General features: G+C 29.7%; 1 protein-coding gene across 2 annotated transcripts in view; it reads left to right on the top strand.

The window, feature by feature from the left end:
* Positions 1–27,443, top strand: part of LOC107451053 (putative leucine-rich repeat-containing protein DDB_G0290503) — a 224,549-nt gene that overhangs the window by 68,407 nt on the left and 128,699 nt on the right. For both annotated transcript variants that reach the window (XM_043039812.2, XM_071177657.1), the window contains exon 3: positions 14,891–14,990. In XM_043039812.2, coding sequence (XP_042895746.1) covers positions 14,891–14,990 — 100 coding nt within the window. The remainder of the gene's footprint in view (positions 1–14,890; positions 14,991–27,443) is intronic.

The following is a 27,443-nucleotide window of genomic DNA, read 5'->3' as shown; positions in this document are numbered from 1 at the left end:
CAATTGGATCGAATTTGGCAGGAATTACCGCAAGAGACCATCCGGGAGCTTTATCGGTCTATGCCACGCCGTGTGGCAGCTTGTATCCAGGCTAGAGGCTAGTCAACACCTTATTGAACTTGTTACTGTAACTCTGCAATAAATTATTCAATTGTTCTGAAATTTTAATCATTTACTATTCTGTACATTGTCCAATTGGAAAACTCCTTCTTGGTGAGTCGATTTTTTTGTTATAGAGTGTATTTTGAAAGCTTATACAGCAATACTTGCTTGTGAAAATAATTCGATTGATTCTACGCTGAAGTTACTGTTTTGGTACCCTTTGAAGTGTTGAAAGAGAAAAGCAGAATTTTAGGCATATTTAACCTTTTGCTATCGAAAAGGTAAAAATGTTGCCGGAAAAAAAATTATCCGTTATGCATAGAGAAGATGTAATGGCAGTAAGACAGTGCTAAAACTGGTTTCCAAATTTTGATCAGGTAATTTTGATTAAAAGGCACGATGATGTATCACGCAATGAAGATGCAATAAAAGCATTAATTGAAGCAAACTGGCGAATCGAACAACTCGTGTGATCATTGAGATATAAAATTTAAAGAATTCTACCCTTCATTCAAAACTTAACCTTTAATCAAAAAATTTGACTTATAGATTCTTTTTGTTCTTTGTGCCATAGCATCTATGATTTGCTTCTCAAACGTTAAGAAAATTATCCGTTTGTGAAGCTCATCATCACTGGGGACGAGAAATGGATTATCTATCACGATGTTAAAGTCCCTACAAAATGTTTTAAACTGTAAATTTTTTGCTTCAAACAAAGAGGTCGAAAATCCCCTGAATCAGTTTTTTTTTAATCAAAAAAGAGCAAAAATTTTATACGTATGGGATCATGCTACTGCATGAAAAAGGGCAAAAGATATTGCAGTAGAATGGACAATATATAATTCAATAAAATAATTTTTCCCTATTAGATTGTTAATTATTCTTTTTTTTCATAAAATAAATGAAATTATTTTCCGAACAACGAAATAATTTAATTCATGTCTTAAGCAGATTAATAAAAAATATTCTAGAAGGTAGAAAAAGAGCAATCAAACTAAAAAAAAAACTAAGTAACTACATTAAATATTCATTATTATCTAACAAAATATTATCTACCTCTTATTAGTACATAATACATCGATTGAATTTTGGTTTTTATTCGGCAAAGGTGATCAAAGATAAAATTAAATGCTCAAAATCTAATCTGACGTTTAAATCCCGTATGATATTTTATCTAGTTAAACTACCATTTACTAGTTAATTTTATTATCTTTTATTTTCGTATATTTTATTAGCTTATAAGAACAATACAAGACTAAATTAAGTATTTACATAAAACGTTTTTTTTTCAAAGAAAGGAATTTTGTAAAAATTATATGTAAAAATAGGTCCTTATAAATTATGAGGAACTAGAAAATAAAAAAAAACCTAAAGAAAAAACTATTTCGAAAAAAGTAATACACTTATCATTTTTATTTTAATTACAAATGTTCAAACTTTACTGTTAAATTTTAGCTACGTTATCTAAAAAATTATCCATAGCTTGCTAAAGGGTCTATTAGAACTGAAAAAGGTGCAGTTGCATGGGAAAAAAATCGTTAAGAACAAATTTATGAGTAGTAAATGAAGACATTTTGCGGAAAAAGGAAAATTATGTGAAGGACAACTAAGAAAAGCTTATTGATATAGTTTCTGGCGTAAGATATTCAAAGACACCCATTTTTGTTTGTAATTTATAGTCGTTCCCTCAAACCCCTGAAAGTCTCAAATTTCATTAATACGCATGAGAAATCGCATGATCTAAACACATGTAATGTTAAAAAATCGTTCTTTAAGTAGGGGAGAGTGGGGTCAATTGTAATAGGGTACGATTGTAACAGAGCAAAAATTTCGAGTGTCGGGTTTTAGATTTGATTCTTAGGTGGCGCACAAGGTGTATTTAATAAATCTACATGTACACCCCTGCTGGCAACCATTTCTAGGTACTTTTGAAAGAGTTACATCACAAAAGATATTTTCACGCTACGTAAGTACTTTTTTTGGTATTAGAATATTATATTGTAACAAAGTAATTTTGTTTAAACAAATAAAAATTATTAACCGAATATGTAAGTGGACACCTTAATATTAATAATATTCAAAAAAAAAAAGATTAGTTTTGCTAATTAACTAGCATTGTTTTTAACAAATGAAGCTGAAATGGCGTCTTGGGGACAATTGTAACAATAAGTAAAGGGACGATTGTAACAGCTGAAAATAAATAATCTTATGTTTACAAACCATTACTTAACTCTTTAAGAACCACCAATAGTTTCCTATATCATTTATATTATGTTGCATGTGCATTATTTTATTTGTCACCTTTCACAGCATAAATTAAAATTTTTAACCCCTTAAAGTTAAAAGTTTAACCCTTTAGGTCTCTGCTCATTATTATTTTTACTCCTAAAATATCACTACTATTTTGATCAATAAAAAAATATATCACAACTATGATAATATGTATAATTAACTATGTTTTAGTTGAATTTATGAACTGTTACAATTGACCCCGTAAGTGGGGACAATTGTAACAAGTGCACGACTGTCAAAAATTGTTAATAACTAATATAATAACATTTAAAATAAGGTTTTTTTTTTTTCTAGTAGAGGATAGTCTACTTTACTCGTCTGTCGTACTTTCCTGATAACCACATGGATTTTTTGTTAGTTAAAAATAGTTAAGTAAAAAATGTTACAATTGACCCCACTCTCCCCTACTTCTTGAAAAATTACAAGAAACGACAAAGACTGAAAGTGCCTCGTCCCTTATTGTAGGGTAGTGTATGTATATATTAGCCTAAAGTTTAAGAGAAAACATAAAACTCATAAAAAAAAATGTTCAAAACCTTAATTAACATTGAAAGGATGCTAATTAAGTAAATCTTATATAGTTAAGTGTACATACTGTTCCTTTAGTCAAACTTAAAAGAGTCGTCTGTAAAATTAATAGATTTAATTAATTTTGCAACGTAATTATCATGCAGTTTGCTTATTTAAATAAGTAAACAAATACATTTATTAATTAAGAAAGTAAAAGTAAACTTAAAAAGTTAATATTCTATTTATTTTTATGTGTTAATATATATTATGTACTACCATAAATTCAATATTATACCTCACAATATGGTATATTTAATGCAATTGCACTACATATATTTATTTTCGCAATAAGTTGAAAAAATTATGAAAATGATTCAAGTAAATGATCAAAACCTTAAGTGACACTGAAATGACATTTGAAAGAACCTTTCATTTAAAACGAAAACTACTGTTAAAAACTATGTTGGAGTCTTGCCAAGAGTTGAATTCATGGTGTTTTAAAACTATTTTATCACAGAACAATCTTCCTGGTGTATATGCGTCATCATAAAAATAAAACCACCAAAATTTTCTCTGAAAATGAAGTTTAAAAACAGAAAACTTTTCTAAAGTTTCAGTATTTTTTTTAAAAAAAACTATTTTAAATATTTAAATTCATGTTGATTAAGATTTTGTTTGTGCTAGTTAGAAAGTTTAGAGGTCGTTTTTAACTTAAAATACATTAACTAGTTTTCTGTTTTTAGTAACTAGATTTCTCGGATTAAAAACATAATAATTTAATGGTTAAGACTCATAATGTATGGCAAGGGATGCTAAACTTTTTCGATATGCGGAACAAATATATACTATATTTTATTTTTATAACTCTGAACAGCTGACTCAATTCTGAATTTACGACTATCAATCTTTAACTCCGTAGCCTTGCAATTTTGAACCAAATCCAGAAGACAAAGAAATTCCTGGATTAATTAATGGGAGAATTGGACTTTTTGGGGGTACTAATCAACATTTGCGTTACATTGAGAGTAAAACCACGAAAATCTCCCACTTATAGCCAGGCGGCAAGGGGACTCTAACCCATGATCCGTCTACCACTGAGGATATTTTAAGTGATATTTTAAGTCAGCGCTATGGTCGGTGCGAGCTGGGTGTGGAATTCGTATCGACCAGCCATCGTTGGAATTCGAACCATGATCACCTCGTAGGGAGGCGAGCGCTCTATCTATTGAGCCACCACTGCTCCTTACTTGCTATAATAGTATTTCACGGTCCTACAGTTGCGTAATATTTACTTGCGATACATTATTTATAACACACATACATGGTCTCCAAACTACAATATTTTAAAGGACAGTTTTATTTTTATTTTTCTCTAAACGTTCAAGATTAAAATCATTATATATTCCGAGGGGGTCATGCAAGTGTTGCCGTAAAACTTCTTTCAGGTAGGGCACATCATGAGGATAAAAATTGCATAGGAATCCATGTCCGAAAATATTGTCATATGCCACTAGAGGCACTTCCGTATTTGAACTATTTCCTTTTATGCTTCTGAACGGGTAATAATAGGGAAACACCCCTAGGAGCCTAACTTCCCTAGAAGTTTTTGACAACATCTTAACTTCTTAACATCTTAACATTTTTTGACAACGCTTAAATATATCGTTTTTAAACTTGTACTTTTTAACAAAAAAAATAGGTTAATAACGTCATTTTAAAAAAAAACTGTACCCTTAGAGATAAAACTAATTTCAGATTTCAAGTCCCCGCCCCTGGATTAGAGATCAAGTATCTGCATAAATGCAAAAAATCCGCCCCCCCCCTCAGTCTTATCAGCCCATTCGCATCCAACGAGATAGATGGTCTTTTTACTCACAGCATAAATATTAAAATTGTGAAATAATGCTGCTATTGAAATTCTTTTCCGATATTTATTTTCGAGTGATATTTTGCACTTTTCAATAGAATCTGCTAAAAACCCAGCTACACAAAACTATGGCAATTTGACTGAGAATCCTAGTATCTTTTATTTACTAGTTCCCTTATTTTTCAGTATTGTTTCAATAATAAAACTCCTGAAAATTATATGTTGAAATATCGGTTGGATTCTTACACCACGCAATCATTAAACAAAAAAAGTGGTTCGATTGATTTTGAAAATCCATATAAAAACAAATAGTGCTTTGTTTAGTCTGTTTACAATGCTTTAACCTAAATGAAAGGGACACTTTTATTTATTTAAAATTAAATTAGTACTTTAAATCATTTCTCAATTAAATTTCTATGCGATGGAGATGAACTTTTCGTTTTTACTTTTTTTTGTGTGTGGAGTGGTAAAAAATTGGAAAAATAGTATATTTTTTATTTTCTATTCCAATTAATGTTTATAATGTTTATATATAAACTAACACCGGTTTCTTATAATAGATGTTTTTTTCTAATGCTTCTCTTAAAATAACCAGCAGATTTATTTTTCCATGAAATAAATAAATGAAATACATTCCTGTGATTAGGGTCTCCAGTCAAAGTTCAAACTAAAAAAACCCTTCAAAAGAACAAAAGGCAAATTTTCATTAGCAAGGTAATAAATAATTCATAAATAAAAACATAAATACGAAATAAAGTAGCGACGCTATTTGCATAATACCCGTCACCCATAAGAGATTTTATAATTATCCATTTAATTTGGTGTTGAAACTTGCTATGAAAATATTGAATCATTTATTTTCACACCTCGTGGCCATACTTTAGTGATAACACTAACCATAAATAAAAATAGTTGAAAAATAAACAGGTTAAAAATGTTATTATAATATATCCTTTACTCAACTGTAAATCAGAAAAATCCATTTAAGTTGGTGTTAAAACTCGCTAAACCCTTGCGGCCATACTTTAGCGATCGCACAAATCACTAGTAAAGAAACTGGTGGCGTATTAAACAAGGTAGCTACGTTATTTAGAATATATTCTTCACTCGTAAGGGAATTTAGAATTACCGATTTTAATTTGTGTTAATACTCTCTGTAAAAGCAATAAATAATTTTCACTCTTTGTGGCCAGACTTAAGTGATTTAACAAATCATGAATAAAAAACCTTGTGAAATAGACAATAATTTTTAGAAAACATCCTTCACTCAAAAGGGATTTTAGAGTTATCCGTTTAAGTTGGTGTTGAAACTCGCTATGAAAATATTGAATCATTTTTAGCCCTTGTGGCCATACTTTAGTGACTACACAAATCATATATAAAAAACCTACTTGCGAAATAGGAAAGGTATCTACGTTATTCATAAAGCATCTTTCACTTTAAAGGGATTTTTAAAATTATTTACTTATGTTAGTGTTAAAACTCGTTTAAAAAGTATCGAATTATTTTTACACCTTGTGGCCATACTTTAGTGATTATACCAACCATAAATAAAAAAAATAGTTAAAAAATAAACAGGGATGAAGTGTTATAAAATATCCTTCACTCAAAAGGGAGTTTAGAATTATCTATTTTAATTGGTATTAAACTCCTCATTAGAAGTATGAGCTATTTTCAGATCTAGTGGCTGCACTTTAGTGACTACTTAAATCATATATAAAAAAACCTACTTGCGAATTAAAAAAGGTAGCTACGTTATTCATAAAACATCCTTCACTTGAAAGGGATTTTTAAATTATCTATTTAAGTTAGTGTTAAAACTCGTTAAAAAAAGTATCGAATTATTTTTACCCCTTGTGGCCATACTTTAGTGATTACACCAACTATAAATTTAAAAAAAATAGTTAAAAAATAAACAGGGTAGAAATGTTATTATAAAATATCCCTCACTCAAATGGGAATTAGAAAAATCCATTTAAGTAGGTGTTAAAACAACTCGCTATAAGAATTTCCAATAATTTTCACACTTTGTGACCATACGAATCCTAAATAATAAAATTAGCAGTGAAATAAAAACAAAAGATTGCAATGTTATTTAAAAAAATGCCCTTCTTAATAGGGAATTAAGTATCGATTTAAGTTAGTGTCAAAATTTACCATAAAAGTATTAATTCAACTGTCTTTAATAGAACTGTAAGTGCTTACTTTTACCATAATTTAATACACAAAAGATTTTAATTATCTCTTTATATTTACGTCATTTGCTTTATTAAAATATGCTCGGAGTCTTTTCAATATTTTTAAGTAATAACTTACTTTTAGTTTACTTTTAGTAATAACTTTCTCTATTCACAAACAAATATGCTTCTGGCAATATTAGATTTACTAACTAATCCATATCATGATTATGGAGAAGAGTTAGAAACTTCCAAGTTTCTTGGACTATGCCACGGGCACAGTCTATGAACATTTTCCGGGGAACAATTTGATTTCCGGGTCATAGTGCTTTAGGACACGAACTTGTTAGTGAAGAACTTAAGAATTCGAAGATTCTCTTCCCCTGGTTTCGAGTGGAATGCCTTAAAGGCAAACATCAAAGGCGGAAATCGATCCACCTTTATATGCGACGCAAAAGAGGAACAAAAAAGTAGCAAGTCTATCCGTGGACCGTTTCGGACTGCATAACATACGGGAAAGGAAATCATATCGGACTAAGTTAGTGTCGTCAGATCATGGCTTGAATGACAGTATAGCAGATAGTTGTTTTATGTAACAGTTAAATTGAAAGAGTTAACTTTTGAAACTTTTCAACATTTAAGACGTTTAATATCTTAAATATTTGCTTTGAAATAGTATTTTCCTTTTAAATTTTATGAGATATGGTAAATTTTAGACAGTTGTGGACTACTTAACATGCAGGAAGAAGTAAATATATCGAACTAAGTTTGTGGTGTCAGCTCACGACATGAATAAGAATGCTTGATGTAAAGATAGTTGCCGTTTAATGTAACAGCTAAATTGGAGCTGTTAATTTTTGAAACTGTGTGGCCAATACGATAATTTTTAAGAAGAGGTCAAATGTTAATTTGTAAAAATTATTTTCTTTTTAATTTTGTGATTTTTTTTTTTGTGTTTGTGATAAACTTTAGGTTGCTTGAAAACTTGCAGGGAAATGCTAATACATCGGACTCAGTTACAATCGTAAATTCATAATTTGAATGAGAGTACTTTATGTAGGGATAGTACTTGTTTAATGTTACAGTTCAATTGAAACAGTCAATTTTTGATACTATACCTTAAATAATGTGTTTTTTTAGAAGCTGTTAAATATTAAATTAGTAACAGTATTTTCTTTTTAATTTGTGGACATTTGAAAGTTTTAGACAGTTTCAGAGTACTTAACATGTAGGATAAAGTTAACACGCGCTAAGGTGTTCTCAGATCACGGCTTGAATGGGAGGGATTGTTGTAGAGATAGCCTCTGTTTAATGTAACAGTTAAATTGAAACTGAACCACAAATAACCTTAAGAGGCTGCCAAAAGTTAGTTTAGAAACGGCAGTTACAAATTTTGCATCAATATTTATTTCTGTAAGAAAATTAAAAAATAATTTTATCTTGTGACGACATTCAACATTTTAAAACGCTTCAAGAGGCAGGCATTAAACTTTTAGAACCTAAAACCATTTTTTATTTTATTTTATGATAAATGAGAAGCATTCAAAAAAGTTTTTCGAAGAAATTCCCTTGCTATTTTCTAATTAATAGCACTTATTTGAACAGCTCTATTAAATTTCTCATGGTTGAAGAGAGTACTTGCGAAGAGTGGATGACGCATGATTGTTTAAGCATATAGCATATGAAACTGCATAGATTTAAATCACATTCATCCAGTTCGAGTACATGCTTGTAAGCATGCGTACTTGTAAACAAGTGTACAGCTTAATAACATTATACACGGAATAAAATAAAGAGCAAGTTAATGGCTGCATATCTCCTAACAATTTTTTTTTCAATTAGAATTTTTGCACAGAGAGATAAAAATGCTTGTATACATACATAGAATCAAAACAGCTGTATACTTTTTTTCATGTAATTTTTGATGCATTCATTCTGATATACCTAATTCAGGAAGGTGTTAGTATATGTTTAATCTGAAAAACAGATATATGTTAGTCACTTATGTTTTTAACGTAATTTAAGCTTTGATAATGAATAAAAAAATTTTCTTCGAAACAGCTATGAATCTTTTACCCCATTTGCTTAATGTGTAAACAGTTAACTTACTAACTTAGATTTTTGATTTTAATTTTATTGATTTTTTTGTTATTGAAATTTTTTTAATGATGGACTATCTCTAGTAGCGGGCTGGGAATCGAAATTTCGATCCTGGCAGTCGGCTTAACTACCGGCGTTTATATGCAGTAAGGTAACACGTTAAATCTGTGATAGCTGAAAGATCTTTCATTTGCAGTGTTGAGGAAGTGTGGAAAGAGTGAGACCAAATCTGACACTGTCCATGCCATCCTACCAAGCCAAAACCTAAAAACCTGTTACGAGATAGTCTTGAAAAAAGGAATTAAGTGCTTGGTCATAGTTGTGTGATGTATACGTGTGTGATAATTTATTATTCACCAACAATCGAAATTTTTATCTTCGGAAAAAAGGTAGGGGAGCAATTTTACTAGATTGAGAAACTAGATTTTTTTCCTCTCAAAAATGTAAAGCAATAAATTTAGGCAATTAGTAATTTTGAATACGAAATTAAATACTGTGCATTTTTTAAAATTTTCTTTAGGTTTTGTTTGCCTTCAAGAAAATCGACCAAATATTGAAAAAATTTTCGCATCATCCAATCTCAAAAGCAAAGATATTCTTCAAATATCTAAAAACAGACAGATGTATAGTACTAAACTACATATCAAAAACCAAAAAAAAAAGTTAACTCCAGAATTGTATTGGTGCAATTTTGTTAAAAATAAAACTTACGGTTATAAAATAATGCCAGCTATATTTTTTAATTTTGATTTTTTTAAAATAAAGAAACAAGTGCACATATACAAAAAAATACATACACAAAAAAAAACACATATTCAAACCAAATACAACACATATACAAAAAAAAATATTTGGAGAGAGAGATTATATGTTACCAAAAATAAATCATAATATTTACATTAAAAATTTTAAAACGATAAAAATCTTAATTCAGGAGAGATAAAAGACATTTTGGTGTTTGAACTGTTGTAACGATACATGATCGTTGAAGAAAAGTATTTCGTATTTTTTTTTCTTATTATATCACACATTTTCCATACAAAAGTTGTTTTTTGTTTCAAATATACGGTTGATTATTTTTTTAAATATAGGGAAATGTTTATTTCGTTATTATTAACAAAGGCTACGAAATGGCCTTGCATAAAATTATAATAATTGTACATTTTAAATCCATCTGATGTCTTTCAATAAAGTCATCTTTGCATATTTTTTAAAAAATACCGACTTTAAAAAAAAACGATGAATGAGAAAAAGTTACGATTTGTAGGTGAGAGGAGAGAGCAGGGGGAAAGCAGCTTAGTTTTTTAAATATAGCTATAATAATTTTTGAATATAAGTTTATTGTTAGGTTAAAATACAAATTTGATCTACATGTTGTATTTTTTAAATTTTGTTAAGATTATTCTTTCCCCTCACATTTCAGACTTTATATGATTTTTATTTATTTCTTAATCGTGATATGGGATATAATTTATTTATAGCTCATTTTAAAATTTCTAATTTTTAACTTTAACAAAAAATGAGAATAGCTTTTTAACACCCGATTCTTTTATGCAATTTAAAAAAGTGCAACATAAGTATCTGTAAGCGAGAAATTCAGTTTACTCAGTTTAAAATGTTTTTTTAAGTGTATAAAATGAAAGAAATGTCTACTACTTCTTTCTTTGCTATAAAACACAAAATTCAATTTAGCTCGAGTCATAAAAAAACTACTGGATAGTAAAAGTCAAAAGAATTTAATCTACAAAAACAAATTACTAGGTCATTTAGCATTTTATTAAGTTTTCGCTTAAGGTCTAAACACGTAAAACCCAGATAGTTGCTATGAAACATCAGCACTTGCAATTATTTTTTGTAAATTACCTTGTAAATAAAGAAAAAATGCGATATATAAACTTTTCTTTAGCTATTAAACTTTCTGTTGATTTGATAATATTTTGGTTTATTTTATAAAAAAAGAAACAAGCGAATAACTTTAAGCGAACTGTATATTAGATAATTTTAAACAAATTGTGAACAAGAGGTGAGCGATATATCAATTTATCGTAAAATATCGATAATTTTAAGCATTTTCAAACTTATTTTTCAAAACCTATTCTCATGATGTGTTATAAGTATCGTGTTTTATGATAATTATCGATAATATTGCGATCATTATTAAAATTTATAAATACCGAAGAAAAAGAATTCGCAATAATTATTAAATAAAGCAATATCCTAAGTGCTTATTAATTTAATTCCGATAACGAAAATATTTATCAATTTAAAATTAACGTTAATTAGTCAAATTTATAAAATATCGCTTTATATTTAAAATGTCGATGTTTCCTGAAGATATTTCGTTAGATTGAAAATCCGGAATCACTTAGTATTATTTAATGCTGGTTTTATAACTCAACCAGGTGTCATATTACATTTCATGATAATTCGAAAAAAAATTGGAATATGCTTTCGCTTAACACCAATAATAAATAATATTTAATTACTTTTTGATGAGTTTTCATGAAATATAGCATACATATGGATTACTACAGTTATATAATTTAATAAACAAAAACTATTAATGCCATACTGATCATCCTCACAACTTCAGAAAAATTGCTGAAATAATTATTTTTTAAAATTACTTTTGAAAAGTTTAATTTTTTTTAAAACTTGGCGATTAATTTAAGCTTTGAGAATTTTCCACACCATTTTGTTTCCCAGTTTGTTACTTCCCAGGAAAGAAATTTTAAGTACTTCGAATCATTTTTGCACTTGCTAGCTCATAAATTGTCGAGTTTAACTAGATTTTTATTTTGTTAGATTTATTTATTTTTAAGAAATGCTTTTTAAGATTATTATTATTAATATTTACAATTATATTATTAATATTTACAATTATATTATTAATATTTACAATTATATTATTATTAATATTTGCAATTATATTATTATTAATATTTACAATTATATTATTATTAATATTTACAATTATATTATTACTAATATTTACAATATAATAAAATTGGTCGGGGCTAGTGTGGGCAGGAACGCGATGTTGGCGGAGCGTCCCTAATTCAAAGAAACGTAATTAAATTTTTGATTCAGTTAGTTTAAGAGTGGTTATGAGTAAAGTTAAAAACAATAAATTAGTTCTCATTATTACAATTATAAAACTTCAAAAATTAGACATGAACCCATTTTTTTAATTTGAATGTAATATTTTCAGTGAATCCATAATTTACATGGAGATTTCTATGGAGATATTGCCTGTGAGTCCTACCCTAAATCATGGTTTATGAGGTATAAGTCGCAACCTGAAAATTTAGACCATCCTAATAACCTTGAATATTTTCGTGTTAAACAAGTATCAAAGCAGTAAAATAAGTTTAATAATCTCGTTATCATAGTAGTTATTCTAAGTTGTAGATATTATTCCTCAGTAACCATTTGTTTTCAAGAAAAGCCCAATTTATCATTATTTCATGTTCTTTATGCTATAATATAAATACTATGTTTATTTTAAAATAAACGTTTGAGTTGAAAGATATTTGTCAAGAGTTGGACAATCACTTTTACTCTCTGTTTTAAGTCGACAGATACCATTAAATCCGTTTTATTAGTTTTGACGGAAAGTTAATATTCCAAGAAAATATTATTCGTTTCGCTTATAGCTAGTTGAAAACAAAAAGATATCGGTTATTTCAGATTTAATTTTTCGATTGCAATCTAGATTTCAGAAAAAAATATTCTGAGTGTAGTCTTGATTTCAAAGAAAATATTCTAATGGTAATCTGGACTTAAGAAAGAAAACGAATTCTTGTTGTAGTTTGGCCTTCCAGATAAAATATTCCGATTGTAGTTCCGATTTCAGAATTAAGTAAAGATTTCAGAGAACATTTAGTAATTTAAATCAATGCTATGTTTGAAATTTTTCATAATAAAATTTGTCAATGGGGAAATAGAGATTCAGGATACCGTGTTTTGAACCCCATCTTTCAAATTCCCTCTACAACATTAATAAAATTTTAAATTGAATCTTGATTTCATTTAAATTGAACTGTAATATCGTGTAATCGAATTTTTGAGATAATACTGTTTAAGTTAGTACCATGCGATGATAGGGTTTAAATTGGTACCATATTAAAGTCGCAGTAACTTTTTACGATATTATAATTGAAAGTGGTCATATTCTAACCGTTTTAATCGTTTCTATATATATAAAATCCTCCTCTTGTACTGATACAATTTCCATGGCAAAATATAAAATTTGTGCGAAATCCATCGAATAGTTCCTGAGAAATTGAATTTAAAAAAAGTTGTATATTTAAAATTTGTTTTCTCTAGCCGATTTTGTTAAAATTTTGTATTTCACCATGCAAAATTAACTTCTTTAAACTGATGTAAAAAATTGTATACCGTACAATTTAAATTTTTTTTGACTATGATTAAATAAAAAAAATTAAAAATAATAAATATCTACTTAAATATATTTTTAGCATAGAATTACTTTTGGATAAATAAATTTTGTAATTGTGTGTAAAAATGTTTAAATTCGCTTAGAAATTTCTCGAGATGGAGAAATGCTCAAAAGTAAAATTCGCATTAAAGGGTCCAAGCTTTGGATCGCTCTCCTGATCAAACTATGGGGACCATATTTTCCAGATTGCGGCTACCCCCTATATTTTGATGATCAGAAATCCAAATCCGTCGAAATATTGTAAGTTTATTCAGAGAAAGTACGTCTTTTTGCCTGATTTTGTAACTTAAAATATCGTATGAGCTAAATAATTAGCATATTCGAGCTCACCCCCTTCAACCATTAAGATTAAGTTCTAGAACGTGAAGGTCGAATCATTAGATAAAAAGTTAAACAGGATGGTCCGCTTTTTGTGTGGACGCACTGTATATGTTAAAAATATGTTATTTATCATTTCAATATTTACTTTTCTTTAAATACATTTTTAAAGAAACTTGGTTCAATGCTGTACTAGGATATCCGTACTTTGAACCACATCCTATTTAACTTGCAGCAAAATTGCGTGATACTATGGTTCAAAGTGATCAACAAAGTTTAAAAATATTATATTCTCACAGTTTTAACCCTTATTTTTTTCATAAATCAATCCTTTCGTACCAAAAAATCTTGGTATTTATCTTTTTAATATTTACCTTTTATTCCTCTTGAGCACTACAGCCTGTTACACCCTAAGTTTTCACCACTTGACTGTAATCAGCACTGTTGCTCTCCATCTATCTACTCCTATCAATGTTTTACATCATCAGAAAAAAAAAACATGTAGAAAGACGCAAAATTTTAGGGTTCAACATTAATACTTAAAGAATTAACGGACATAAAGGCACGCAGAAAATTTCAGGAGTGGTGTTCTCATTTAAGACAAATGCGTGTCCATAACAGTATTTTTTCTCTCCATCTATCTATTCCTATCTGTGTTTCTCATCACCAGAAAAAAAATCACGTAAAAATGCCCAAAATTTTAGGGTTGAACAGTATAGTACTAAAAAAATTAATAGACAAAAAGGCACGCAGAAAATTTAATGAATGATGTTTCATCTAAGATAAATGCGTGTCTGTAACAGTATTTTTTCTCTCCATTTATCTACTCCTATCTGTGTTTTACATCATAGAAAGAAAATCAATTAGAAATACCCAAACTTTTAGGGTTTAACAATAGTGATAAAAAAATTAATGGACAAAAAGGCACGCAGAAAATTTAAGAAATCTTTTTTTTTTATTTAAGACAAATGCGTGTCTGTAACAGTATTTTTTACCCTTCAACAAAACTAATTACAGCGAAATTCAAAAAAAGAACAATTTTAATTAATTTTTCTCTTACAGATGCCACAAAAAGAGTAGAAAAGAAGATGACAGTAAAATCCCTCCACCCAATATGACCGACAAGTCACAACAAACAAGACTCGGTCACGAAAAACCACAAGTAAGTTTCTTACCCATTTCAACAACAAAAAAAACAATAAAAACTTTTTTCGGATAAGAAATTCTGGCATTCAGCAGCAAAGAGGAGAAAAAAAACAAACAAACCTGGAAACTCGTTTTGAAAGTCATCTTATAATAGGAAAGAGAAAAAGACTACTGCCTTTTATTTATTCAGCAATTGTTTTAAAAACGAAACAAAATGTGCAGTCTTTAACTATTTCTGTTGGGCTATAGAAGTACTTTTCGAAGTTATTTTCTGCTGGCTTAATCCTCGAAAAGAAAGTTGTATATCTTTGTCTGAATCCGGATATTACATAGAATGTAATTCTGATAATATGGTTTACTTTATATTCGATGTTTTCAAACAATTTCTGTTAAATCTGAAGTATTTCGTCGGAGAGATTTTTATTCTGGACATAGCTTTAAATGCATGTTTAAGAGAATGGACATAGCTCAAAATGCGTGCTTAAGAGAATGGACATAGCTTAAAATGGGTGTTTAAGAGATTGGTCATAGCTCAAAATGCGTGTTTAAAAGAATGGACATAGCTCAAAATGCGTGTTTAAGAGATTAGGCATAGCTAAAAATGCCAGTTTAAAAAATGAATACAGACCAAAATGCATGTTTAAGAGATTGGTTTAATATTCTGTTAGGTATGTTTGGTCTGTATGTATCCTGATTAGTTGATTGTGATGATCAGTTGATCCACCTAGATGAACTTCCCCCTTCTGATGCTCTCGGCAGCATTGCTCTGAATCTCTGGGCTTTAGTATTTTAATAATAGTAAAAATAAGTTTGAATTGTAAGGCAAAAAAAAAAAATTGCCATCAATTCAAAGCATGTAATTATAAATGGAAATATACTAAAGTTTGAGTGAAATTGTACCAATAGTCACTGAGTCATAAATTTTTAAAAAAAAAATGTCGTAAATTTGAAATTCAATTATCCAAGAATTATTCGACCAATTTCCTTCAGCCTTGTTTGGGTGATACATGCGCAATTTCGTAAATAAGTTACTTTTTAATACCATTTAGTTTTAATTAGTTACAGAAATAAGCATAATTGTCAATGGAGAGACGTGGTGGCTCAGGGGATTGAGCGTTTGCCTTTCAATGAGGTGAACCGGATACGAGTCTGAGCGATGGCAGGTTAATACGAATTCCGCACCTGGCTCGCCACGACTACAGAGCTGCCTTAAATTATCCTGAGTGGTAGATGGATAATGGGTTGAAGTCCCCTTGCCAGCAGGCTAGCGTTATAGGCTTTCGTGGTTTTCCTCTCTATGTAACTCAAATTCGGATTAGTTTTGCCCAAAAGTCTTCCACGAAGGCAAAATTTCTCCCAATATTTGATCCAGGAATTTCCTTGTCTTCTGGATTGGGTTCAAAATTACAAGGCTACGGAGTAGAACATAAGTAGTCATAAACCCAAAATTGGGTCGGATGTAAAACGACGGTTATAAAATTGTTAATGGAAACTTCAAATTAATCATAAATAATAGAAATACGAAAATACACTAAGTTTTATGAAGTATAACAATAATCTTGAATATTGTAGACAACCTTAACTATCCCAATTACGATAACCAATCATTTTTTAATAAAACCTGCATAACTTCGTTTACACACACTTTTTATATTAATATTCTTCATTTTAGTTAACAGTTGGTCGAAATAAACATTGCTGTCTTTTCTAACTTTGAATTAATTTCGTAATAACAACGCTGTGAAAACAGACGGAGTTTTATAAAGTTGATCGATAATCATGTTTTTAGAGTGATATCCAATTAAAATTCCCTTGTGCGTGCTTTAAAGTTTATTATGCTAATTTCTATAGAATCACACAAAAACATTTTGAAGATAATCTTACTTTCACGAAATTTCAAAACTCATCAGATCAAAGATAATTATTTCATGGCATATTTTTAATCTGTTTTATCTAATAATAATGCAAATATTTTTGAATTGTAGCAAAAAGGCATTTGTGAGAGTGGCTTAAAAGAAATTGAGTATTTTTGAAAATAATGAAAATTGCACGACATTATGCTAATTCGTTACTTGGTTTTGAATTCTAATTTTCCTTAAATTGTTTCGCTTCTAAGTCATCTAATGTACGTGCAAACTTAGATTGAGGATGTTTTATAATTCCAAATGAGAAACTTTTTGTTGAATTAAAAAAAGTGTCTTTTTAATGTGTGTCATAAAAAATAATAGTTATAAACTTAAATAATAAAGTTAAAATATAATTATGTTTTTCGAAAACCTTGCTAATATTTTCAGACTAATGAGCTGGATAATTTATTAGATTCGTGTTTTATGATTATACTTTCAATAATGAAAATAGTGATTCCTATACATTTTACTCATGAATTATTGGGAGTACAAATTAATTCGGTCCGTTTTTTTGTCCGTTTTTTCAGAACAAAATGAACGAACAGATTAATCAAAGTATTACCCATCGCTGGCTATTATCTTTCCCCACCTCTCAGGCAATTTTTCGATTTCCATCTCGAAAAAATGTCTCGCCTTTTGAGGCGATCCAAGTTAGGAGTCAATTTTCGATTTCTGCGAAAGAAGTGAACCGGTGATCCGTAAAATCATGCTGCATCCGTCGGAACAACCAATAATCAGAAGGAGCAATGTCCGGCTAATATTGCGGGTGTGGAAAAATATCCCATTTGAGCGTTTCCAAATAATTTTTTACGACTTTTGCGACATGAGGCCGACCGTTATCAAGCAGAAGATTAACTTTGTCATGTCTTTGATCGTAGTCCGGCCGTTTTTCTCGTAATGCACGGTTCAAACGAATCAATTGTAGCCTATACCGATCACCCGTAATGGAATCGCCAGGTTGTAGCAGCACATAGTATGCAACACCATTCTACATTCACCATTCTTAAAACGCCGAAACCATTCCCCACATTATTTATCAGTTGGAGCATTGTCACCATAAGCTTCTACAAGCATTCGATGCGCTCCAGCCGCACTTTTCTTAAAATTAAGTCAGAAACATAAAACCTCCCTCAAATGCAGTTTAGTTACCACAAAATTTGACATATTCAACAAATTAAAAAACAGGGGTTTTGTATGAAACTCAAAGTGATATAAACTGAATATTATTGACAGATGTCTAACCTCTCTGAAACCATCGAAACCAGCTATCACTATTATGAAACATTCACAACGGCCAAAGCCATCTTTTAAAAACGGACTGAACTAATTTGTACTCTCAATAGATTAGGAATAGATAACCCTCTTTCTATATTATAACTATTTATTTTTAGTTAATTATAATTAAAAAAAATTTGTACGCTAATCACTTGACAGCTACAATTCGAATGCTATTTTACCGTAGCGAATATATATTTAACGTTAGAGCAGCCGGATTTTGGACCTGAATCCGCCATTCCAAGTCAATTTGACCCTCATAATAAATTGCGGTTATTTCAAATTAATTGATATTTTAAATGATGAATGTTGTTGAAAATACTATATTTTAAAAGTTTTTTTTTCTTTTTTTATTAACGCAATGATAATATTGCAATATAATGTGATATTGTATTACAGATTATTCTTTCGAAAGAGCGCAAGTAGTATAAAAATAAACAAACGACATGAATATAAGTAATACGCATTAGCACACAATATGTTTCAAACTGTTGAGTTCCATCTTTAGTTAGGCATTTGCGTGGACGTGAAAGTGGCGGATAAAACATTGAAAATTGTTTTCTAGCATTTCTTATAACTAGTATTCATTTTATACAGTGTCTTACTCTGTTAAAAGGTATGTTTCTTGTATTTTGGAGAAAGAATTTAATAAATTAGGGGCAAAAAACTATTTTGCAACTCCTCAGCAAACACCAGAGGAATACCCATTGAGTACTTGGAGGGGGGGGGCGAATGATTAATTGAAAACAATGTAAGCATTGAGGACAGCAATATAAGAAACGTTGGGAAGAAATGCAAGACGTCTGCATCTTTCACCTCTTGTAAAACAATTCTTCAACACCTAATCTGCTAAGCCTGCATCATACTTCGTACTATTGTAGTAAGTGATAGTGATTTTCTTCTACTTTGTGCCATCGTCTGCAAACACATTCGCATAAATACTATTCAGAATTATAATTTTCTTTTTCTTTTGCACCTATATAGTAAGTAGAAAGTTTACATCTGGCAGTACAAATGATAAATGTCATGACGAAAAAGGGAAACTGAAATTAGGAAGGAATTTTCTCTTCCTCAAGCGTAGTATCCCTGCAATTTGTATTTTTGCGAAAAAAATTCATCTGCAAGTTTTACTGAAGCAAAACACACTAATCCCGCTGAGCCTGGAGTTTAGTAGTGGAACCATAATTAGAGCACTATACTTTCCCCAAGTTGCAACTCAATTTCCCATTTTCCCCCTTGCACAAACAAAGATAGCCATTCAAAACAATTTTTGGGGGATTTTATATCAGTTGTCCTCAAAGACGTGTTACTTGAAGGTCATACAAAAATTTTCTTTTATTACTTACGTGACAATAACAGTTCCGCAACAATACTTTCTTGTCCAGGATTGTAACAAATATAACTGTTTATTATCAGCAAGTACATAAATGGTTTCTTCCAAGCGCAATAATGAAATTATAGTTCAATAGGAACTCCACTAAGTTACTTCGGTAATCGAGTAGTAAGATATCTTATAAGGTCACGAAAAATGTTGTGCGTGACATTTTTTTTAACACGCTGGGCCCTAATTTCCGTTCTTCAATTCATCTTCATATAGTTTTCAGTTCTACAAAATCAAAAACAAACATAAAGCTGTAAAAGTGAAAATTTTTCTTATTAGGGTCAAAATGACCCTTTTTGGCTGTTTTAGGTATTTTTTTAATTATTTATTTTACTAATCAGCAGAAAGGCGTGGAAGTTTGTTAGAGTTTACTTGAAAACAATTTAGAAAAAGTAAAAAGATATGAGCTTCAAAAATGACATACGAAATGGCAAAAAAATGATCAAACTGAGCACAACGGCGCTTCTAGTGTTAAAGACAACAAAAAGAGTATAGCTTGATTCAATATTGAAGAAAAACTGCTATAAAATAATCTGAACTGTACTTACTGCTATTTTACTTCATACAGTTTTACTTAGTTTATTTTAAATAATAAAAACATTCAAATTTTTGATAAAAACCTTATTTTTTCCCAAAGAAATTAGGTTTATGTTTTTATGGAGTTACTTATGGATTTCATCTTTTTTGAATAAAACCATTAGGTTTAAGCTTTATTGATTTTTGCCTGTAACCTGGAGTAAACCTGATATATTCTCAGGAATATATTCTGATATATTCTCTTTTGTTTAAAAAATCTGATACTAATATAATTAAAATTTTTGTGCTAGGAATCAGTAGGTCTAGTGTAGTTGGATTATAGTAGGTTGTACTGGGTTAGCGTAGAGGAGAATAGTTTACTTCAGGTTATATTAGGGTAAGTAAGAGTACTGCAAGGAAAAACATGGTAATACAGTAAATGTAACTGTAAGTGTATGTTAATGCAGTACAATGAAATTTGTTGTAAGGATTTGAGGTTGAAAACATTTTATTTGCTTTAGATAAACTCTTTTTTTCATTTTGATTTTATCTTAACGGCTTCCTTGGTAGCTCATACTAGCAGCCATTAGGTTATCATCAATGTCATTTATTATAAGTAAGGATAAGGCATGAATAAGTAACGTCACTTATTATATAAGTAACTTCACTGTCACTTATTATAAGTATGACTAAGTTTTGGTAAAAATCAAATAAAACACTGGTTTAAGAGCCACTGAAGCAGCCTGCACCTTCATGGTCAGCACTTACCAAAAAGTGGCACAATGAGATTGAAAAAAAAAGATATCATTCAAAACAACTTTTGTTCCAATGATTAAATTACCATGTACTAGTTGCCAGTTTAAACGGTTATAAGGTAGATCTCAAAAACATCAATTAATTAAGGTTAACTAATAATAAAGTTTTAAGGAATGCAAAATGATGGCACTTGGCATGGAACAAATTCACAACTGCATAAGCGCAATATAGAATCAGATGTTGTGAAATTCGATATAATACAAAGATTAAAATGAGCAAGACATCTCGGCAGTATGTAAGAAAGGTTTTTATGGCTAAACCATAAAGTGTTTGAGCTGGAGGACTACCAATGCTACCGTATATTGATTGCCTTGAAGAAGATCTAAAAATACTTAACATTAAGAACAGTAAAACAAGGACATCAGATATGTTAAGATGGAAATCCACTCCTCAGATAGGCCGTAACTCACACCAAATGATCGCGCCATAGAAGAGTAAAGTTGCAAAATTGCACACTAGTAATATATTCTACATTCTATGACTAGTACATTCTATGAATAAAACATATCTTTTATTTCGGCAGATTTGCATTTTTGATTACAAAAATATTAGGGGAGATAGAGGAGTAACCGTGATCTAGAAAATGTTATCTTAATAGTTCAGTTAAGAGACTGATGGAAATTTTTAATCCTCTAATGTGAGTTTCAGTTACTGCATGTTTCTCCAAGTTCTTGAAACTTTTCCTAACGAATTGGAAACTTTTTGCAAGTAATTAAAAAATTTATTTTGCCTAATTATACTTCCATACAAAAATTTATTTTTAACAACTTTTTTTTATTATTTAATTACGGTTGAAAAAAAGTTTGAATGGTAAGGCATATAAATTTTTCCTTTCATGCTAGTTAATTCCAAATGACAAAATACAATATTTGTATAAAATTAGTTGAATCTTTCTTGAATTATAAATTTAAAAAGAGTCATATTTTTGAGTTTTTATCCTTTAACAACTACTCAAATGATTTCTTTTAAATATTGTGCTCGGTCTTTTAAAAGAAAAGTTTTTAACTATCATAACTGTAAATAATTACTTATTTTTTAGATGTATTGGTAAAAGAAACCTTTAATTAAATGATATAAAACTTTTTGAACTATTCGTCAACGTTTATGAAAAAAAATCAGAAGTACAAAATTAAATTATAATTTGAGTAATACCTTATACAGCAATGTTTCTTTATTTATTATTTACCACGTAACATGATCCATTAATTTTTATCTTTAAAAATCCTTTCATGGTAGAAATGGGATATATATATTTTAGTTAAAAAATGAAAAAGTTTAACGCATGTATAATTATTTCGGTTTAAACAGCAATAATGTTTTTTTTAATACTTTTGCAGGAAAATTTACTTTGAAATATTGATTAAAATAGAATTTTTCTTTTCAACTTGTTCAATTTTAAATTTCTTTCTTCTATATCCCTTTTTGCTTCAAAATATTAAAAATATTTTAAACATTTGAAGCTCTAAAAACTTACATTTTTATTCCTTCGATAAAATACTTTTACATAGATTAGGAAACTTTTTAAATTTTGTGATATTAAAAGAAAATTTCTTCTTCTTCGGTGTTAACATCAAACGCATGATAACCTAATGACTTACGTCATTTCTGTAACGTTTTAAACTCATAAAAACTTCGACTGAGAAAGTTTTTTAAACGCTAACCTCGTTAAATATTTTAAAGAAAGTCGTGTAAAATTTATAGAGATTTTTTTGAAAATTTCAAAATAAAATACTTCATAAACGAAAAGTATTTTTCTTTTTTCATTTTATTTTTACACTGCTTTTCAGTGGCATTCCTTTAGAAAAACCGAAATTAAGAGATGAATTGTCTTAATTATAAAACACCAATTAAAATTATAAAATTAGCTATCTTATAATTACTAGCTATCTTATAATTACTAGCTATCTCTAAGGATAATAGAAAAATTAGGATCAAATATTTTCATTAAATTTTAGGACATCAGACAATAAATCAATTATCGTTAACAATAAATTTATAGGAAAAAATATCTTGTCAATGTGCATGCTACATTTTTGGAACTATCACATACAGAGAAAGAATTCTGATAAATTTACCGTTCTGTATAATTATGATATTTCCATTAAAAGAAGCAACATAATTCCGATAAATAAAACCGAAATAAACGGTACTTGAACAATTCATTTGGTAATCTTCCTGTTCGTATGGCCGGGTATTTGTTTACCAGAAATTCTGGCTTTAAAAACTATAATCTTTATTACCACACATTTAGTGAATATTGCAAAATGGATAAGTAAATAGCACTAAATTGTTGATGTTTATACAATGCTCATAGGTATCGTGATAAAATTACCAGATTTTATCACTTATTAAAAAACGGTATTTTATTGTTGACTTAACCAACATCATTACCAAAGCGCTTCAGTAAAAATTTTCGAGCTTTTTAGAGTACCCATAGAGACAGAATATGGTAAATTTTACCATATTCTGGTAGTTTTGATCATACATTTTAATCAGTGCATGTTTTTCTTGTAAAAGGATTTTTATAGTGATAATAAATTTTTGTAAATAGATAATTTATAAAGACACTAGAAAATACTTAAACTCTTGTTGTTGTTGACGTATGCCTGTTTAGGCAAAGAGGGTGAGATTGCTCTTGTTTTCCAGTGGCGCCATCTATGGCTAAGAATTCGACGACCATTCATTCATCCACAGATCGTAATTTTGACCTGAATCAGAGAACGATCGATCTCTAATCTAATACCCCTAGAAGTATTGATTTGTTATGGGAACATGGAGGACCTTTGCTACTAGACAGATTTAACGTACATCAGTCACTTTACTACACGAAGAGTCTTCGGCCGGCCGGGTTCGAACCCACGAACTCTCGGACATGGGCCCAGCACCCTAACGACCAGGCTATCCCGGCCTTAAACTTTTGAAAAATTATTTTAAAGGAGGGAAATAAGCTGAAAGTGTTTATTTTAAATCAGTTTTTTGTTAAAATAATAGTGTGACTTCGTCCGTTATGTTTTGGGCAGACATCAAAACACTAAACTGCTCTTCTTAAATGTCTTTAACTAAATAATATAACTTATGTATTGCGGCAATTTTCTAAGGATGTTAGCAAGTAAGCTACCAATTTAATCTTCATACTATTATTCTTATTTACAAACGTGAAACACACTATTTAAAAAAATTTTTTGTGGCACATTAGCTTAATTAATACATGAATGCACAAAATTGGAGGCCTTTTTTATTGGAAAAATATTTTTAATAGTATGTTCAGAAGTTTTTTGCAAAAAATTATGTTAGTTTATGTCACTATACAGAATTATAAAAAAATTCCTAGCGCTTTTACTGCGACTTAAACGTAGTTGTTGTCAGATCATTAAGTTTAGATGTAAGCTGTGCCTTCACCTTTCTAGAACTCCTACTATCCCGTTTATATCATCTCAGTTTTAGAAGTTTCATTTATACGGTGTTTTTAAAACTTTTCCAGAATTATATATTCGCAGAATATTAGCTAAAAACTGTTACTTTAAGTTCTGTAATCACACTAAATGGCATTTGTTAAATTTGCAGTATTAATACATCATATATAATTAGCAAGAAATCAACATAAAAGTTTACAAAAAATTACAATTAAAATGTATGTAATGATAGCTTGCATGTGAAAAAGTTCTTGTGTATAAATTATTTCACGGAACATATTCAACAGGTTCTTAAAAACATAATTTGTGTAAAAAATTATGTACAGTGTGCAAAAAAACGAACAATCTGAGTAACGTTTAATCAAATGATAAGATTTTCCCGTATCAGGACTCCATCCTTATGTGTGGTTCAAGAGCCTTACCTGAAATATGCTAACTAATTAGTCCAGAGGACATTTTAAGTTTAGGAAATCGTACACAAAAAGTTTATTCTCTGAATAAATATGTAGTTTTTGGATGGGTTCAGAATTTTGACCCTCAAAATTTGGGGGGGGGGGAGGGAGCCACAATCTGGAAAATATGGTATTAATAGTTTGGTGAGGACTCAGTTGAGAGTTTGTACCCATTTTTGTTTATAAGAAGTATACATAATAATTGGCTGTACATTTCAAATTTAAGCCTGGAGGGAAAAAATTGCAATTGAAATCGGTCAAATCCATTGTGTAGAAGGCGGCATGATGAAACTTGGAGGTATAAACAACAAGAGAGGTTTGATTGTGGAAGAAGCAGATAATAGCTGAAAGAAGGGTATTAGGAATACCTTCAAGTTTTGATCTCCAATAAAACCAGTTTTGATGTTTTATTTTATTTTGAATCCGTCGTTAAACAGCCGACCCGATTTTGAGTATACGACTACCAACCTTCAACGTCCGTAGCTTTGTAATTTTGTAACCAATCCTGAAGACAAGGGAACTACTGGATAAAGTACTAAGAGAAATTTGCCTCCATGGAGGCCTTTGATGATTGAACTAACCCGCATTAGAGTTACGCGGAGAGAAAAACCTCCCACGGATGGACTAGCGACAAGGGGATTCTAGCCTATGATCCGTCTACCACTGAGGCTATTTTACGTCAGCACTGTGCTCGGTGCGATCCGGGAGCAGAATTCGTACAGACCAGTTTTCTCTGCGATTCGAACCCGAGTCACTTAATTAGGAGGCGAAAGCTCTATCCCCAGAGCCACCATTACTCCAGTTTTGATGATTGGTAAATCCTCTTTCTTCTACAGTAATTTGCTAGATTTCGATAAAGATTTTGTTTTTTCTCGCTTAAATATCTATTTGCGACTCGCAATGTTTGTGCTTTTTTGTTTTTCACTTTTGATAAGCTTTCTAAAAATACGCATTAAGGGTGATTGTTTTGAACACCTTGTGCTTACATATAGAAAAGATGGTAATTGCTAGCATAATTACATGACACTTGTTCTATTTTCTTTTTAAACGGTATTACTTGTCTGTAAAGCTGTTAGATAAAAATTCTGCTTCTTAGATTTCAAAACACGTCATATTTGAATAACAGCTTTTAACTCAAAGAAAAATTTGTATTCTGCTTTCACAAAAATCTATTCTTCCACCTACATTATCTTTGAGTGGAAGACACAAAGATAATACGATAAATCAATGCAGTCTTTCAACAACTGGAACAAAATTAATGGAATAATTCATTGCATAAATATTCAATATTTATATTATTTAGTCGTCGAGGATTGTATAAATAAATCCTACATATATTGTATTCCATTTATATGTACCTAGGGTCATATGGTAAAGCAGAAAGAATGTAGGATCAAGATCTTATGAATTATTATCTGATTTATAATACCAGCTACCCATTCATGCAGATTATTTTGGTTATTTCCTTTTTTTCGTACTTCGTGGCATTATATACGCCCATAGCAGATCAATTTGTAACATTTGAAAGAAAATTTAAAAATTGGTCTAGAATTATTTTTATTAACTCTATGAAATTGAGAAATCTGCGCTTGTTCTGCTACAGATTAAGACTTTTTGTGTATAGTTCTAAAATATCACAAAAAATGTTTAAAATGGTTTTAAACTCTTTGAATGTATTATTTTAGAGATTAAAACATGCATGATCAAAGCTTTCATATACACACTGTACACACTGTAGTAAGAATTGAATGCTCAAATTTCACAAACTTATTTCGTTTATGACGAAATCATTTCTTGGTATATGCTCCGAGCGAACATTTCGTCAATGTGATGAAATAACTAAAGTCACTTCTTCGAGGAAACAAATTTTGTCAATAAGGAAATATTTCGTCCTTCTACTTCCCCCCCCCAAAAAAAAAACTTTTATAATAATCACTTTATCCTGGGCACCATATAGTTGGACCAGTGTCATCTTAATAACACAAAAAAGACAAATAGATCAGAGAGATAAATTAGACCCAAGTCCGAAGCGGGATTCAAACCCGAGATTTTTCTGGTACGATTCCAACTCCTTTACCATCATACAAGCCAGTCTACTTATTTTTGCTCACCTAGTCTTCATCCTTGTTCCGTCATTCTACTTACTAACTATCTCCAACAATGCATTTGAGTTGAGGAAACGTTTTCCACTTATATTTGAGAGTTCCCATTTCGTCACAAATCATGTGATTTCTTGTTGAAATATTTCTCAAAATTGACGAAATATAGCTCATGGATTGCTGAATTGTCAAGAGTGAGAGTTTTATTTCTGAAAGTGCATTTCTCACGCAAATTATCTTTTTTATTAGTATTAGGTACCTGATATATTAAATTAGTTTTCGCAATCAAATTTATTCCTACAATTGTACAATACAATGATATTTTTTCCATTCATGCTAAAACTTACATCACTTTCAGATTATTTCTGCAAAGTATATTAGTCAACATTAAGTTTAATTTTGTCTCACGACCTTAATTAAATTTAAATCAAAATAAAATGCTTCAAAACAAACATTCTTGAAACATACCTTTTAACGTTTTCATGAGATCATAAGTTTTTTCAATGCTTACATTTAAAAATTAATCGTTTTTTTACTGCGGAATTGTAAACTTTATAATTTTTTTAATACTGAAATGTAAAGTTTAATTCATTTTAATGTTTAAATGTAA

This window comes from Parasteatoda tepidariorum, chromosome 2, assembly GCF_043381705.1.
Source record: "Parasteatoda tepidariorum isolate YZ-2023 chromosome 2, CAS_Ptep_4.0, whole genome shotgun sequence".
NCBI classification, from domain to species: domain Eukaryota; kingdom Metazoa; phylum Arthropoda; class Arachnida; order Araneae; family Theridiidae; genus Parasteatoda; species Parasteatoda tepidariorum.
The sequence above is the reverse complement of the archived record's forward strand: the minus strand, read 5'-3'. Positions and strand labels throughout refer to the sequence as shown.